Below are 19,149 nucleotides of genomic sequence, written 5' to 3'. Positions count from 1 at the left end.
AGTATGAACTTCAGTAAGTTTAGTATGAACCAGTCTCCAAAAAGTCAAAGTTGGAGTTGAATTTTTGGTGTGGCAGTAAAATGCATGGTTTCAGATTTCGAGTAATTGACTCATAAACCTGTCATTGATGTGAAATCAGTCAATATTGATTTTAGTTGCAGCTGTATTGGTTGTCTTGTAAAAACAACTTAAAATTTGCATAAATGCCAAGAGTATGACATTGTAAATTTATCCTCACACCATATTGGGCCAGCTCATTATGTATTTTTTCTGTGAATGTATTATTCAAATAGCATTGTTTTGTACCCTTTGTTCTCCCCCCCCCGATGATTATTGAAGTGACTCATTATTTATTCTCAATTTTACCTCTGAAAAATAATAAATCTGGTCTACTACTTGAATAAAGCTAGGGCCACATCCAAATTTACACATGGTACAAATTAAAAGTTTTGTTCTACAAACCTTTAATATATCTAATGCAAAAATAGTCAATGGTGATTTTTCTTTACTATGACCAATTATATTTTGTAATCTCCTAATGTGGTCTCTTGTATGCTGATTTGGAACAAAGCTTTTCTGATCAAGGTGAATATGTTTTATATGATTTATAAGTAATGCTGTAAAAAATGTATAGTTTACACTTAATAAGGAAAATGGACCGTAAAGTTCAATTACAGCAGGATCCTTGAATGGTTTTGGAATTATCACTATATATTTGACTGTTGCCAGGGTGGTGGCAGGGGGACCCTCTTAGGGTTATTAAACAGTACAGTAAGGTGGGGGTATCAGGATATCTTTATATACTTTATAAAAGTTAGTAGTACAGCTGCGGTGCCAAGTGATTTTGCCACCTTTAGATTTATTATGGCTGCATTAAAGTCTTCATTCAAGATTGCAGTATCCACTTATGCTCCATCTGCCTACCCTAACAAAAGGAAGTTAACTAAATCTAGAAATTTTTGAATATTAAACAAAGATGGAGAAGCGATATCACAGAATTACTTTTATGAATCTGCAAACTCCTTGCAGCGTTATAGTTTGTTATCAGTTAGTTCCCTGGCAGATGTCTGTATGCTTGAAATAGAATTTCTGTGTTTTTCCTTTTGCAATCCCCTTGTCATCACCATTTTTCCCACCATGTTCATAGAACTATGTTTTATATTGAGAAGTGCCATTGTGTTCTGATTAGCTTCTAGAGCCTCCAACTCTTTCCTCTTAGCTTCAATTGGTTTACATAGATTCCTAGAGACAGATTGTGCATCCTCAGAACAAAGGTATTATCATTTCAGAGCCAAGGCCCAAAAATTGTTTCTGAAACTAAAGTTGGAGTAAAGGAATGTTTGGACCTGCCTGTTGAATTTCTTCCAACAAGGTAATCAGAGGGCATTTTGTGTGTAAATAGAGAATCCTAGCCCATTTTATTGTGTGTGCACCATACTTTTAATATTTATTACAGTTTTAACATAACCTGACAAACCATAAATACGTTGCTCCCCAACAGTCTTAGATGCCATTAACTTAGATTGTTAAGTTAGATGTAGTCCCTCCCTGTCATCTTCCAAAATGTAGAATGTGACCTAAGCTGTTTCTACTACATAACAAGCAACTACCCCTTGGTATACTTTGCCTAGCATCTTTATCAAGTAACCTCTAACCCTAAAAGAAAAAAAATAAAGGAAAAAATAACCCAAAAGAAAAATTCCCTTCTAAGAGTACCTTGAATATGCTTATGCCTTGAGATGAAACATCAGGAAACAACCCATTAATAACAAGGGGTGCTTTTGTACTAAAACCACACAAGTTTTAGTACAACATTTTCAAAAGAATAAAAGAAAGCCATCAGTAACACTAAATTTGTCTTCACTAATTGGGGGATTATTTCTATTGCATAACATTCTCATAGGCAAAATTATACACTTTCTCTCAGAGAAGCTTAAAAAAGACATACCTAAAGAGGCAAGTTATTAAAGGAAAAACATTTAATTTAAGGGATAATACATCACTATGCCCATAGTTTTACAACTTAATTCTATACATTAGAAAACCATCTCCTTCCCAACTGCCCATATTTTAAGTCCTTCAAAACAGACTGAAAACAAAATTAGAAGGCACCTCCTACAAAAGGTGTGAGATAAGATGGGCATTTAAGTCTCTATAATTAAATAGCTACTCAGTTTAATGATAATCTCAATATGGAGCTATCATATTTTTAGCTACTTTATTCATGTTCTAGATACATGGGAACAGAGGTTATGATCTGCTTATGCTTGAGTTCTGTGTTTAGACTGGAAAAATGACAATGAAAGAATGCAGGATTAAAAAGCATAAAACTGTCTCCTTTTCTATACTGCATTTAGGCTCTTCAGGTTATTGTTTATTGATGGTCAAACAATTATTTCCTTATCCATGTTGGCTGCTAAGGTAGTCCCCTTCTGATGATGAGCAAAAAACCAAACCTGCTTAATTCATAATGCTACCCCATGAGAGCCATGGGTGTGTGGGCTTGCAGACTGGCAGCACGCATGTGGAGGCACTCTTTGCAAGCAATAGCACCTCCACGTGGGGAGATCCATGTAACTGTCAGGATATGCATATAATGGCCTCAAAGAAAGCTGCCAGGATGACATTGTGAAAATCACATCAACTGTTCCCACATGGAGACACTGGTTCTCACAAAGTATACCCACTGAAGTCACAAGCCTCGTGCTAGTTCCAGCTGCTCCCAAGGTGCTCATGTGGGGTTTCCATTAGCTCTAAGCCAGGCCATGGTCTTCAAGCAGATGTCTGAAACTACAGGGAAGGCACTTCTGTTCTCCCTCATTCCACTTTCTTCTCTCTAGCTGCAAAGTGACAGTCATAGGAGACAGCATACACTTGAGAGGCAAAGCATGTGGTAGGAGCACAAAGCTTGCAACTTGCAATGGAAGGAAAATACCCTACATATCCTTTTTCCAGATATCTTTAAAATGTAGGCCAGATTGCATTTATACACTCACCTTTTCTACTTTGTCATAGTTTTTTGCTTTAATCTGTAAAACAAACAAAAACTCAAAGAGTTAGGTAAGCCTTATACCAAAGATGGAAAAGCATTCTACATCTTTACTTAGGTAGAACAGTATGGTTTAATATAATTTGGGGTTTCTTTCATTAATTACAAAATATTATGCAAGCTAATGGTGCATATTAAAATATTAATGCTGTTTCTCTTGAAAACTGTGTTTGCAGACAACATGAGTTGGTTTTATGTCTAATTGGTTACCATATGAATTTGATGTTCTACTCTTCACCCAAGCTGAATACCAAACCAAATAACGTTACTGCTTTCTCTTATGCATACATATTAGCTATTTTCTGGCAATATTTGAAATGGGAATTGGGTTGCCCTGAAAGATCCATCAAGATCTTCCATCTTTACAGATTTTCTGCTACAATACATAGTTGGATGGGCAAACTGTTGGGCAGCATTTCAGTAGGCACAATGCAACTGTGAGGGAAAGGGAATAGAATGGACTAACTTTGAAGGACGAATGGCTGGCTGGCACCTTGAACAAGAGCACTCCAACTCTATTATTTGTCACTCTAACAGACCAAATATGTTTAGATCAAGAGTACATGCTTGATTGTTCATTGTTCAAGAATACATTGTTCAAGAAGACATCCGTGTATCTCCTACCACTCAACCATAAACTTGAGTGCATAAGCTTGAAAAGCAATTTGAGTAGTCACTTTAGTGAAACAAGGACGTGCCTTAAAAATTCAGATCCCTGCTAGCAAGAAGCACATATGAAAACTTGTATAAAAAGACAAGTTAAGACAAAGACTTCAGTTATTTGGGATGGCCTAGAAACTTTCTGAGTGCTAATTCAGACATCTTATTCTGAGAGGCATTGCAAATACCAACCAGTCCAGATTCTGAATGACCATTAATATTATAATGCAGCTTTCTCGAACCTGCTGTAATCCAGGTATGTTGGACTATAATGCCCAGGTGGGGGGTACTGGGAGTTGGTAGTTCAACACAACTGGAGGGCACTAAGCTGAGGATGTTCTGTTTAAAGTTCTCACCCGCACAGCCTACTGACATAGCTACATACTCCCGAATTCAGTTCAGGACATGGAACCTGCAATGGAAGACTTGATTGTGTATCAGAGCCTTCAACATTACATTATTAACAGATATGGAGATGTTTCTAACACATTGCTATGCAATGTCCAAATTGATCTTGGATCTCTTAGAGTAGATCTTCCAGTCTATTTTCTCTTTAGACTCATGAATTATCAGCACAGTTGAGGAAATCTTTCCTAATTTGCTTCCCAGCTCTACTTCCTTTTATAAAAGAAGTTTAACAAGTGAAAATCTTGAATCAGAATTCAAGAGGAGACCACAGGAAGTGGAATGTCACCCAAAGTAAGAGCAGCTCTGGATATTACCTTGCTGTTTTAAGAACATGATCACAAGATTCTGGCACTTACTGTAATTCTGCAATATTACCTCTGAAACACAGGCTCTGCAAGTTCCCAATGAAAAAGCCTACATGCCTCAGAAGTAAATGCTGTATCACATTTTGGATGTGACATTGTTGCAAGGAAATGGAAAGCATTAGGAACTTGCATAATCTGTTCATGGGCAGCATGATTCAAAGGCAGCTACATGGGCAATTAAAAAAAATGGGAAAAGGAACGCATACCTGTTAACATTGCCATGCTGCCCAGAATGAGAGCACTCTATTCTTCATATTAGAGAAAAGAAACAGCAAAAGGTTCATGTACTGGAAAGGCCATGCTGTGGGAGGATAAACCTCAATGATATTACCACTTGGAGGAGTTACAACACAGGCATCCTGGAAGCTAGCTTATACCATTCATCCACCTCAGGATTTTCTATGCTGCATGGCAGCTGCTCTTTAAGGTCTCTGTCCTTAGCCTTACACACACTTGCTGTGGCCTGAACCTGGGGCCTTCCGCAGCAAATGCTCTTCCACTCAGACATAGGAAGTTAGCCATGGGTGAGCAAATTCTGGCCCTCCAGATGTTGGCGAATCACGATCTCCATGATCACCTGCAGTTGCTTTGCTCATTAGGCTGGATGCAAGTTGCAGAAAGTCATCTGGAAAGCTGTGCATTGCCCACCTCCAGACTAGTAGATGAGTCTATATTATAGTTATGCAAGTGCAGAATACGCATCCTCTGCCATTTATCTTTTTAAATCTCATTTAAATTTATACAATTGCATGAATAGGAACTGTCATTCATCACATTTGTACAAGCTCTGATTCATACTCATGGCACCCATGAACACTTCTTCCACACTTGATTTATAATATAAATACTAGCTGTGGAAAGAATACCATTTCCTCAGGAATGGTTCAGTACCAAGAGAACACAGATCTTCCACTACACAAAAAACCGCCTGCCTATTTAACACTAAAAACAATACTACAAAAGTCTGCAGCTTGTTCTTAGCGGTGAATGTAGATACAACATGCCTTTCCCTGCTCAGCTTGGAAGATGTCATCTGAATACACTCAGGCAGAGACAGTAAGAAGAAACCCTTAGATTTCAAATCATCCATTTTCCATTAAAGCTTTTTTAGTCTTGAACAGTTGAAGATGAATTAACTGTAACTCCAAAATTTGTCAAGTGAGAAATTAATCCAAAAGAGCAGAAAGCATAAAAATACCCTTTGCATTACAGTTATAAAGACATAAAGACACAAATTGTCATTCAATTGTGCTTTAGTGTCTGCAGATGTGAAAGAAAATGAGACAGACTGACCTATGATTTTAAAGGAGGCCAAAATGCATTAGCTGGGGAGATAATCTATCAGGATGCTTTATTTTGCAGTGAAATGACTGCTAACTATTCAAGAGCAAAGCCAGGGATAACTTCACCGCATCTTACACAGAACTCTGTACTAATGTGTCTACTTGGCTTTGGCAGTTTCCTTGGGTGAACCCTATCCAGCTTCATTCTATACCCAGGCAAAAAAATTGCTGTCTTGAAACATTGGCCCAGTTCAGCCTACCATATCTTGACTTACGCTTGGCCTTCTGCCCTCTTAGTATAAAGTTGATTTTTTAATGTTTCAGTTAATTGCACTAGTATATATTTAGATCTTTGCACTGCTGCTTTCACCCATTTTTACTTTCATTTCAATTGGCTTTAGTTTGAGTTTTATATTGTTTTAGGGTGCCAACATTATCTGGGGACTCTGGAATAGGCTGGAATCCCAGCCTGCCTCTGGCAGCCAGTGCATCTTCTAGGCTGTGAACATGGAAGACCATTTTTTGGCCAGGATGGGAGTGGGTAGGGACGGGACAAGTGAGGCACCACCATTCTCAGAAGAATCCTGGTGGTGACTCAGTCTTTTCTCCTCAGAAGAAAGAGAAAAATGTTTAGGGGAGAAACAGCTCTCTAAATATTTTGACAGGTGAGGGGAGCATGCCTCTATGTTGCTCCCATCTGCTGTTTGATTCCTGTAATCCTCCAAGTTCAAAGCATTACAGGTACTCTTACTGTGCAATTGAATGAAATGATTTAAAGACTGGTTTTGTGAAGCACCAGGAGTTGGCTTTTGGGAACTATAATGATGCAATAAAAATTTTAAGGCACACAATTAAACTAGGAAGTCAAGTTTTAAACTTGCTTTAAGATCCTAGCTTGTTCTGATACTGGTAGCCATAGCCACTTGATACATCTTCTAGGCTGGGCACTTGATGAAAAGGGAAGCTACAGTTAATTTGAGACTTCTTAGTTTAATCTCAGTTTGCCACAAGGGAAAGAGCAAAAGGGCTGTGTGAGGTCAAAAGCTCATTAGGTAGCTGCTTTAAATATATATATTAGGCAATTTCAAATAACACATTTATCAGTGCCTGTCAGTAGTGGGGGTTAAATTCAACCATTCTATTGGTTCTCTAATTACAATAAGTTTATCTCCAGTTTACTGGCCAAACACTAGCATGTCCTTTCAGGACATTTTTCTTTGAAGAGCAATTTCCCCCACCCCATATATATTCTTATTAATAGCTATTTTAGAGCTACTTTCAGCTCCTAACACAGTCTGCTGAGTTGAAACACAACTCAGAGTTGTGCGGGGGGAGTTGAAATTACAAAAATTCAAATCCAATGTTCACAAAATAATTAGGCAAATACTATTGACTGTTTTATCATTTGTTATACTACTTATTATTTAGTGAAATAAAAAAGCTGGAGGTTAGTTACAAATGAACTAATTCCCTCGATTGTTCACAAAGAAGAGTAGCTGCAGATTACATTTTTTCAAAGACCATAAAGCTCTACCATCTTTCATAAGCTTCTTAAAAGCAACCCTGGGAACTTGGTTGATTTTTGGCAGTAGCCAAGGATCCAAAGGACTATATCAGGCCTTCACTATACAGCCCTACAGCTGTTCTTCAAGGTTGGTGGAAAATAGAGTCTCTTTGTCTCTCTGTGGTAAGAGGGAGGTAATCAGAAAAACCAGCAAACTTAATGTCCATGGAAGGAAAGCATTTTCCTAAAACAAGGGTTCTAGCCATAACTAAAAACACAAAAAAATAACATAATTCTCCTATTTAAGAAGGCCTTATGATTGAAACTTTGCCTATTTGTTCATTTGACTTTATGCTGAATATTGCTTTGCCATCTTAGGTGAGACTAGACTACCAATGGAAAAGAACATTTGGCCACAGAACAGCTGTGTGAGGGTGGAAGGAAAGAGAAAAATCTACACAAAAGATCCGAGTAACTTAATGCACTGAGGATATTACAGCTGGCACCAAAACAGTACTGACAAATTATAGATTCACACACTGATAGGGGTTGGTAATTGAGATAATCTTTAAAAAGAAAATGGAGGGAATTTAGCAATCGTCAGTCTGTTGCATCCAATAATTTTCTTTATGTAACAATCCTCACAGCCTGAATTACAAAAATTATCAATACTATAAATATTATACTTTTAATAGGGCAAAGATGGTTACACTAAAAATTAACATTGAAAGTTGTGTCATACCACAGAAAATAAATTAAAATACCTTTCAGGGAAGGTCCATGAATATCATTGTTATTAAAGTTGTTTCCACATAGGCTTGCTTAAAATATGTTGACATTTTGCCCAAGATGTGTTGAAATATTGAATTTTTCTAGTGCAATCTGATACTCACATACCCTTAAGTCCCACTAAGTACTGGTTGAGTCTGGTTTGGACACAGGTATATAAATTATGTTCTGAAAAAACTATATTTCATATATGTATGTGTATTTAATTGTATTTTCCCTAAATGCAAAACTAATAAATGCATAAGACCTATTGCTAAGCCCTCTTTTGCTGATGTGTAAAGGAATGTCTTCAACCCCATCTAATCTAATACAATGCTATTTCAGGTAGGCAGTTTAGAAGCAGTGATGCAAACAAAACCTACTTTGAGTAATTGGGAGGAAAACAATCAGAAAAAGGTGAAGCAAAGTGACAAACAACAAAGATCACAGCCATCTCTCCCCCACCGAGCACAAGCATCTCCCCACCTAACTGGGGGGGAGGGAGAGAGACGGGCATGAATGCAGGTGCACTGGGAGGCAGAGACGGGTGCAAACTCGGGCGTGCTCGGGAGAGGGATATGGCCGAGATCGCAGTTGTGCTCGCGCAGGAAAGACAGGCACAATTACAGGCGCACTCATGCAGGAAAGATGGGCGTGATCTCGGTCATCTCTCCCCCCAGCACAATCATGGCCATCTCCCCACTTAGGGGTGGGTGGGGAGATGGCCGCAATCGCGGTCGCCACCCAATGCGGAGTTTGTGACCCGAGTCAAAATTTTTATGAAATTTTTGTTCACGACCCGATTTGGTCGTGAACTGAGGCATTTGTGAGGTACCGCTGTATATGTGTGTGTGTATGAGCACCACCAAATTGTGAATATGATCATCAAATTGTTTTGGGCATGTGAAAAATGCATTATGCATACACATACATCTGAATGTGATTAAACAGACAATTGTGTACACTTTTAGCTAACTCTAGAAATTTGTCAACTTAGGAAATATTTGTACCTTGCCCACTGTCATGAGTATACACTTTGGGCTCCTCTCCATGCGGGAGAAAACTTTGAAAGCAAAGCTGTAATGCTAATTTTATTTTACAATGTTGTTTGCAACTTGCAAATACTGTTGTGCTTGCACAATATTTTCATTCAGAAGATGCAGAAAACAAATGCGCTCATAGAGGCACTGGTTGTTCAATGCAAAAAAAGTATTGATTTAATTGAGTAAGAGATGGAACATAGCTGGCAACTAGTTTTTCTAGCATTATCGTGCAACTGGGAAATTAACAGTTGGGTAACTTCTGAATAGCACATATCCACAGGGAAATTGACAACACTAATGTCTGCCTGCAGTCAAGGCTGCTATTGTACTGTTTGGCTATAATCTGCAGAATTAGGCTTGCAGCAAACCTTAGAAAAGTAACCTATTTCTGCCCTACTCTGTGATGGAAATGAGGGAGTGAATAAATTTTTGTGCAATACAAGATCTAGGAAAGTATCTGAGAAGGGAGCTTTCATTGACAGGTACCAGAAGATATTGTCATGTCATAGATTTCCCATTTTAACTTTGAACACCACTTGATCATTGCTTGCTACCAAAGTTCAAAACTGTATACTTTCAACAGCGATTAGCTAATACATTTGATATTGGGAAGCAAGTTCTGTACAGATAATTTTCATAAGAGTATAATATCTTAATTCATAATTCAGTTGGGAGTGCCAGCATTCTGTGATACTAATCTGAATCCTATCCAGTTTCTTCACGCTCACCCATCATCAACAAAATGCGGTATGCTTGGAAGCATGAAGGCTTTGTTACCTGAATGATGAAAACCAAGCATGACAGATTAAGTCTATTCAGGGAAGACAAGACACAGGTAACAATTTCCCCACATCCTTTTCAGTCTAGTTTAAGCTACTGTGTATAAGGCATCATGTTTAAGATGTTACTCTAAGTAATGCTGTTAATTCCTGAGAAAAGGAGCAGAGAGAAAATGGCAAAAACTTCTCATTCCACTGGAATGTTTCCTTGTATCGGTCCATTCTGTCTCTCATCTTCTTTAATGTGTGTATGAAATTTCTAGAAGAGACTGTGTGAAAAAAGAGTCCATTAATAATTCTTGCTTTTCCAAGCAACTCAGAATAGGCTGCCTTCATGCTTTCCCTGCATCTGGGAATTGGATGTGGATGAGCTAGCTGAACCTGAACACAGATTTAGCAATAGCAGACTTCATAATCTGGAGTAAGTTAGAATGGTGCAGTTATTGTATTCACTTGCAGACTCTGGGTGTAGCTTCTGAGCACAACCACTGAAGAACAAGACTACTTTCTAGCAACTCCAGCTAATAAACTGGATGTTGCCTTTTTCCCTGATTCAGATCTCATGTCTGTAATATATGATTTTGCAATTTCAAGGATAGGCTAGTGTCATTAACAGTACAAGTGCCTGCCCTTAATAAATCTGAAAGCATTGGCAATTACAAAGCTCTTGCCTTCTTGAGTAAAGATCATCAGGTACACATTATGCAAATATGAAAGTTTCTGCACTGGGTCCCTATTTGGGTACAAATCAAGGTGATTATCTATTCATCCTGAAATTACAATTAATGCAGCTGGGCCACCATGTGACTGCCCGTATTTTTTGTTTTTTAGTAGCTGGGTATAGGATTATATAAGGGTATACTAACATTTCATTGATTGGTAAGACCAAACTCTTTATGATAAGCAAAAAATAAAAAAAAAGTCACACATTAGTACTCTTCCTTATGAATACTCTTTCAACTTCAAATAACAAATCTTGAATCAAGCCATTTAACATTTCATGCCTTCTTCTTTTTTTTTGGGGGGGGGGCAGTGTCAATAAGGGCACTATGTCCAGAGAGAGAAAAATTATGCTACCATGAAGACCAGCATGCTATAATTCAATAGCATTTTAAGAGCTATAAATAAATTGTAACAGATGATGGAATAATCCATATAAAATTACTGTGCAAATAATTTGTGTAACTTTAATAACAGAATATTTGCCTTTCAAGGAGCAAGAGAATGGTCTTCCAAGGAATTATGATTTTGGGAGAATATCATACAGGGAATTCAGGTCGATCTCCAACAATATCAGCCATGCATAATAAAGATTAGTGAATGCAAACAAAAGTAAAAAGTATTTCTGAAGCTATAGACAACAGTAAGATTTTGTTCATATTGCCTAAGATTCTATTTTCAGGCATTCTAGCACCTACTATAAATAATCTTATGTAATTTAGAGGAGAGAGTAAGTAAGAGAGGAACTGCTTTATTTCCAAAGGCATTCATAAAACAGACTATCGTTCTAGGACTTTAGTAGGATTGGTGCTGGTTGAAGTATATAGAATTGTTTGAATTCTAAAAAAATGTAAGAGTCCCCAGTAGTTTTGAGGTTCTATAGACAAATTTCTGGCAACTTTCTGTGCAAGCAGGTGTAATGGACCAATATGCACATCTTCCCAAGTTGTGGCAGTATTTATCCCAAGCCAATAATACAGGTGCTTCTTCCTGTTTTCTCTCAAGATCTTGTAAAAAGATGTAAAATGCTTTGTGAAGTGCTCTGGTATGTGGTTACCATGTACTTGAACCTTGATGGTGGTGGTGTGCTGTGTGCATGTTCCTGGTTATTATGACATCTGTGATATAAAACTACCACTTGTACCTGTTTTTGAGAGCAAGAATGAGAAAAATAAATTTCTCTTATTTCAGTGTTCAGGTAACACACAGAAAAGATAATATTGGATAAATATCTGAGCAAAAAGATATCAATGCATTGGTTCACTTTCCAAAGCAGCAGCAAGGTATCTTAAAATCCAAAGAATATGGCCGTGTATGATTATGAAAGCTTCTGCTGGAAGAGACACATACTATTCTTAGTCATAGTATGTGCTGTCTTTCCAAGTGTTCTTGCAATTACAAGCCTCTTTATATTCAGAGTAGAAACCCTATCCTTAATTACATAACTGAAAATAGACCCTCTTCATAACTATATGTCAGTTTCCAAAACCTAAGGGTACGTAGGAAAGTATTAAAATGATGTCTCAGAGCATCTGCAACTAAGTGACTAGCAAGCCTGGGTTACAATGCCTAACAATTAAATATGAGCTCTTTAAATTGTACTAACCCTTCTAGAACAGCTCCTCTTACACAGATTAACACATATGGTTCTAGTGAGACCCAACCAGTAATGTAAGCACAGTTGATGACATAAGTAAGCTAATCTGTTCAAGAATTAGTGTCAACAAAAAGGGGGAGAGTTAACTTAACTTGAAAAGAAAGCTTAGAAAGCAAAATAATGAACCTGCACACACCACAAAGTTTCAAGAAACCTTGAAAAATAAATTGACTAGAACCTAAAATAAGATACTGTGGACGTTTCTTCTCATATTATATGACTTTATATTTTTCTGCTTAAACTATCAAAATGGACAAAGGGATGCTGCTATTACCTACCTGGGTTTCTTATCAATGTATTTCACAAACTAGAGAATAAAACTCTATAGATAACAGTGCTTAACTGGTGGAATCCACAGATTTTTATAATAGACATCAGTGTTAGAGATGGAAAATTTGATATTTTACTACAGTCTGTGAAGGGGCTCTGATTGCAAGTAGTTCAAGAAGTATAAATTAATGAGAAAGACTTGAGTGCACACGTGCAGCAGAAGAAATTGTTGCCCCCTGGCTTTTCCAGCCACAGAAGAAAACCGGAAATGATGTAAAATCCAGTGGAGAGAAGGTATCAGCATTATCCATGGAATCAAAAGCAGATGGTGGTAAAGTGAAGGCAGGGAAAGAAGTAACAGGCAAAAATCTACTGTAGTTAACATAAGTATGCTTTGGAACTTTCCCTAACCTACTTTTTCTTTCCCCTTATTGAGAAATAAGGTCGCACAACCATGCTGTGAATTTTGTAGTACTTGAGGGGGCAGAACCATATTGCAATATTTTATTAAGAAATTTAATGAAGTTCCTTTTAACCTATTACCTTTCACCCCCACAATTTCAAAGCATATAAATATTGAAAGGTAGTCCTTTATGATGTAATGAATCCCATGGGATTTCAAACCAACCGCTCTGGAGTAAGTTTTATAAATTTTACAAATCTGTCAGAAAGCCTATGCAATAATGCATCAAAATTGATAGGCCCCATTTTTAAATTAAATCCTTTATTGAAGTTTTTTTTGTCAAGAAATATGTCATACTACATACCAAAACAGGTCCCATATACAGTGAAAAGTACTATTCACACTGAACTAAAAAACACATTTTTCTTAGAGGTAAAGACTTAAATCTCCATATTTACGGTACATTTTACAAATATGTTTACATATAAGGACTGCAATGAAGGAAATGATACTTTGAATTTCACTAGCTGAAAAACACAGACAAACAGAATGATCAATCTGTTAAACAGAACAAGAATAACAGCAGTATGAAGAGTTTAGTGTTTGTTCCAAAATCTGGTGATAAACTACTCTAACTTTTTTAAACAGTTTACATTTGATGAATGCAAAGACAACATATACCAACTAAAAACATCTCCCTGCAGAAGCAGCATGTTGGAATACATTTCATTTTGTTCTTGAATCAACATTAAAGGACATGTTATTTTGCTGTAAGGAAATAACAAGTAGGAACCACAAGAAGTTGCAGCATGGTGTGTTCCTATACAAGATATTCCACTTCCCATCCCAGGTCTTCTGTCCCCTTACCCATCCCTATAGTCTTTCAGCACTTCTGGGCATGCCTGGTCTCCACTGGACTGCTTTGCTAATATAAGGATTAGAAAATTGAAATCACTGTTACAAGGGTGGTGAAGTTCTTGCAGCCTGAGGGCTGAATTGCATTTCAGAGAAGCTTATGAGGCCTGTATTCCAGTTGTGAGCAAAGTAAATGGAACAGGGGACAAAATATTAGCATATTCCGGTTTAAATCTTACTGCCACTAAACTGTAGGGAAGGTCTCTCAACCATTTAAAGTGATGGAAGGATCAGCAAAAGCTCGAGAGCTGGGAAACTAGTGAAACATTGTTGTGAGTACCTGAAGCCAGGGGAAGAGGATATGGTGATCTGGGCAACCCTGGAGACCACCCGTGAGATCTAGGGAGCTCTTCACCCTTGGAATGTATGATAGATCCATCAACTGAAAATATATACTGAACTAAGGTTACATCAAGGTCATATTAAACAGAATGGTGTTAAGATCACAATTCAATATTGTGACACAAGAGTTGCAGTCTATCTGGAATTTGAACAGCTTTATGCAGAGAAGAGGAGCTTGCATGCATAACTTATTAATGAATCAGAAAAATCGAGGACCATTTTAGTCTTAGTCTTAGATGCCAAAATCAAACATTTTTACCCCACAAACTATGCACAGACATCCACCCATGAAGATATATCTAGCACTCCTGCCCTATTTTTGCTTCCTCCTTCCTTCATTCAAACAATTTAATGCTTTGCTTTTCCCATTTCCCATTTCTTTGTGGAAATAATAGTCTGAACCCAAATATATTTAAATAAAATGCTTTAGTTCTTTTTAATTTTTGGTTGATAGTTGCTAGAGAATTTTGAATAGCAATGATTATAAACTGTTAAAGTGGAAATTGAACTGAATTAGTTTATCCCAGAACACTTCAAAAAGACAAGTAGTGCCCAATATATCCTTTAGCTTTTGCCACAGATACAATGATTAACCTATTACTTTTGGCTACACCAATTAGATGCCAAAAGATACTGGAAGAACACCAAAAGACATGAGCATGCTCAGTTAGGATCTTTGGAAATGACTTTTTTCACCAAACCTATGATTGTTTTGAATTCACATGTAGCAGGTTGGGGTGGGAGCAGGAAGCTTCCATAAAAGAAATGCAAGCCCAAAGCTTATGTAATTACTTAGAACCAATAGCACCATTTTCCGAATATCTGCCAAGAATGCTAAAGGAATTTAATACAGAAATAATGTAAAACTTGTAAGGGAAAACTTATTTTACACAAGTTTCACGATGTTGGCTGATTCAGAACATAACACCCACCCCCAGCACCTCCAGGAAAGAGATGTAGAGATTAAAGCTTCAGACAAAATCAGGAGAAAGAGTTGGCAGATATAAGTTGTGGTTAAGCACCTTATTGTTTATACAATATTTATATACCACTCTCCTTATGAAATCATAGGGCATGTCATTAGAATAATCAAAATAACTGCAAAAAAGAAACAGTAACTCCCACCTTCAGCTGAATGAAGTATTAAAAGCCAGCAAATGGGTGGTTAGGGATAGTGGGAGCATCTCCTTGGCTATCATCAGATGTATCTTTACAAAGGAACAAACTAAATACCCTGATCTGTAAGCTCTGGGAATCAGTAGGTTGATACAGGGAAAGGCTTCCCCCCAGGTAACTTGATCCAGTGTTGGTTTAGGACTTGTTTATCAACAATTCATTAGCAGCCAACACAACCCTCTATGCAAAGGTATGGCACTCCACTCAGCAGCCTAACTGCTTAATTCTGCACTAGCTCTAGTTTCTTGACCAACCTCACAGGAAGTATCAAACAAAGAGCATTGAATTAACCTAGTGTTGAGATTATCAATGTTATCAGACTACCCCCATCCAGGAATGGCTGTAGCTAGCATATAAACCAAAAGGGGTATTCACTATTTATAGTAGTTATCATACACCTCTGTGTGCAGGATAGGTATCTTCAAAGGCAAACAAGTTACTGCTTCCCAAGGAAAAGCAGTCACCAGTTCATCATGCAAAGAACTGATTGCCACTTGCACGAGTAATATATTCACATGAGAGACAAGTACTTTTGCTGGAGAATATGAGCTTAAAAATAGACTACTTTCACATGTACAACTACATATAAGAGGATTGGGGAGTTAATAAATGGAATAAAACCAAAATGTTCTATGGACACAGTAGTTTTAACGGGTATTTGGAATGGACAATGTAAAAAAAAAACCAAACAAACCTAAATCAGCTGATGGGATCCTGTGCAACAGCAATTTTTTAAAACCACATCCACCAAATGCAAGTACATCTCGTTTCTTAATCTGAGAAGCACTGGTCCCTAGACATGCTAATAGAATTAAGGTTAAAGTGGTAACATGTACAATTTTTGCTGATGGCCAGATACATGGCTCTTCATAATTTAAGAAAGCAGAGTTCTTTCCCTATATGATATTAGAAGCATCTCTCTCACCTAAAGGAAGGTTTCAGGTTCTTCATACTACCATTTTTAACCACTATGGAAAACATTAATGTCAACATATTAATATGTAATTAATCAAAGCAACATTATATGCCATTAAATTAGGAATTTTGAGATATAGTTTGAAATAACACAGAAAACATTGTGTCTGATACTTCCATCTTGTGTGGTTTCTTGTTTATGTTGCCATGTAACAACCTTTAAAATGTATACTAGTACTGAGATTTCAAAATGTAAAATAAAAATAGCTAATAGCTTATCATAAATGTAGAAATCTGAGCTACATTTGATGTTTTAAAAATAGGACAGCCAGTGTGGTGTAGTAGTTATAGAGTATTGGACTGGGAACCTTGGAGATCCAGGTACTATTTCTAACTCGGCCATGGTGCTCATTGGGTTTCTTTGGACTGGTCAGAAACCTTCAAGTCAACCTACCTCACAATGTTGTTGTGAGGATAAAATGGATCTATGTAATTAGGCTTGGTTCTTCACAAGAGGGAAAAGGCAAGCTATAAATGAAGTGTTATTACTCCTACTAAAGTCAATCCAAAATTCGTGGAATTCGGTTCCTTTCTTGGTTATCTAGATGTGTTCATATTATAATTCATCTAGAACCAATCCTATGGCTGATAGGCATGGGCAGCCATAGCAGAGGCCAGAGCTACAGAGGTCAAGCATATTTCAAGTCTGAAGCTGGAACTCTAACCTTGGATTCATGTTTGAGGATATTCCAGAGGGATGGGAAGGAGATCTGTCACAATCATTTGTAAACTGGTGGTGTCAGGATAAAAGACTTAAATCAAAATTAGTTAAGTATTTTGCAGGATGGGAGATAAGCAACATGACCTTGGCCCCCATGCTGCTCCTATCTTCCACTGATTGCCCATAATTTTGGAAGATTCTAGAGTCATATTGGATCATTCTGCCCATCAGATTGCAGTTTGCAGAAACTGCAATTTGCAGTTTCAAACCAACAAGATAATGATAATGCCTACCCTGAATACTTATTCTGGACTTTCATTATCACTACAAGCTTCTCTGCATTGTACAATCAGTACAATGTAAACATTATTTTGTTTTATACTGGCTGTATATTTACATTGGGAATCATATGGTAAATGGGGCGCAGGCTATACATCTGAGTCAAGCCCTTTTTAGTAGTCAATTATTTATTAGCAACCCACTGAATCTAAAAGGACTGATCCATACATTACATCAAAGTGCTATACACAGAATTTGTGTAAGGCAGATTTATACAATATCACAGATTACATCTGTGAACTCAGGACCCTAGAGACAAACTCTTCTGCACAGCCAAACTAATACTTCCCAAGTTCCTCCTCATGCAAGCAGGCCACCTACATTACATCTACTTTTCTTGGTTAAATTTATATAAAAGAAGCAACAGGCCTGAAAACCAGGTTTACCCAAAGACCTGAGCATGAAAAACTACACCCACAGTTATTCCTATTCCCTGATTAAAATATACCTTAGTTGAATACACACATACATTTTAATGTGCTCAAGGTTGTATTCAGGTAAGAATTACTTTTGGAGTTTTACCAAATAATTAAAAATAACTTAAAATAGGAAGGTATGCAGAATTGCACTCACAAACACACTTGGCTTGATGGAAATAAAATGAAAGGAATTCAATTAACTTTGATATCGACTTACCACTGCAGACCTGGAGTTCTGGGAAATACTCTAGAACAAGGTGGGAGAGTTGGAAGGAATCAACAAATATAGATGTCTTCTTCTAGTGTAAGCCTCTATTCTGGAGATCTCAGCCCTTTCCTAAATGTAAGAAGCCCTTCATATCTAATTAATGAATTAATTTCTATACTGCCCAACAGCTGAAGCTCATGCCCTAAATGCAGCTGTGATTCCACCACCAGCCTTTAGATTTACATTTGGTGAGTACAAGATTCTGCAGGTGAAGTAGACCTTCCGATCTTTTGTTGATCCAATATGACAGGAAGAATGGGGAATAGCATCTTAGAAGAGGCAATCTGCCTATTCTCTTTCACATATGCAAAGCATTTGCTGCCTTTTTTTCTGGTCATGTACTGTTTTTAATCTGCTGTTCCAATTTATCAAAGGGCACATTCATCACTCAAAATCATTTTAATTGAATAATCTAGCCAATCAACCAATAGTCTTACTTCCATACAATGTGAAATTTAATGTGACACATTAAACTTAAGAAGGTAAATGGCAACATTGATTTTATCTTGCTGGTTTAAGAGCAACTACTCTCTTTTGAGATCAGAAAGTTAATCTTGAAGAACCTTCATTTGAGATTACTTTTACTAGTAAACCTCTATGAATGAGTACTGGGGATACAGTGGAGTGGGAGTGTCAATGCCAACTACATGGACAGTTGAATGTATACTACCTGAATGGGAAGCAACAGAAAGCATAGCATAGCTGCAAGAAGGTTCCCACTCTTTATAATAAACTCCGTCTTAGCCTGCCACTCCTGCTGCCAAAGTACCACAGGAAAAGATGAAAACATTGCTAACAGAAGCTTCATTCACTTTTGCACATTTAGGGCTCTAGCTCTCTTCCTCAATACACTGTTTCAAGAAACATGGTGGAGTCACTGGGACCTGAATGACAGGATGGCATACCTGAGAGGCCTGGATTTAATCTAAGTGCCTTTAGTTACTGAACTTTGACTAAATACAGAATGTTGTTCTTAAAACTGGATCAACTACTTTCTTATAAGAGTTGAAAGAAAAATAATTCCTTTTACTGCACTTTTATTGTACTTAAAATATGTAAAATATATGATGTAAGAATTTTAAGGTTTGAAAATATACAAAACTTTAAACAGGTTCCAATTTTAGTTATGTAACTTCTTTGGGTAA

The 19,149-nt window shown here is 37.2% G+C and overlaps 1 protein-coding gene across 3 annotated transcripts in view; it reads right to left on the bottom strand.

Annotated features, from left to right (window-relative positions):
• CSTF3 (cleavage stimulation factor subunit 3) overlaps positions 1-19,149 on the bottom strand; it is a 68,450-nt gene that overhangs the window by 19,175 nt on the left and 30,126 nt on the right. For 2 of the 3 annotated variants that reach the window (XM_044425511.1, XM_044425514.1), the window contains one exon: positions 2,997-3,029. In XM_044425511.1, coding sequence (XP_044281446.1) covers positions 2,997-3,029 — 33 coding nt within the window. Of the gene's footprint in view, positions 1-2,687; positions 2,841-2,996; positions 3,030-19,149 lie in introns of all 3 variants that reach the window. The other variant, XM_044425512.1, reaches the window with a different exon arrangement.

This window comes from Varanus komodoensis, unplaced genomic scaffold, assembly GCF_004798865.1.
Source record: "Varanus komodoensis strain SLA01 unplaced genomic scaffold, ASM479886v1 scaffold16, whole genome shotgun sequence".
Lineage (NCBI taxonomy): Eukaryota > Metazoa > Chordata > Lepidosauria > Squamata > Varanidae > Varanus > Varanus komodoensis.
Note: the sequence above shows the minus strand (reverse complement) of the source record. Positions and strands in the feature narration are given on the sequence as shown.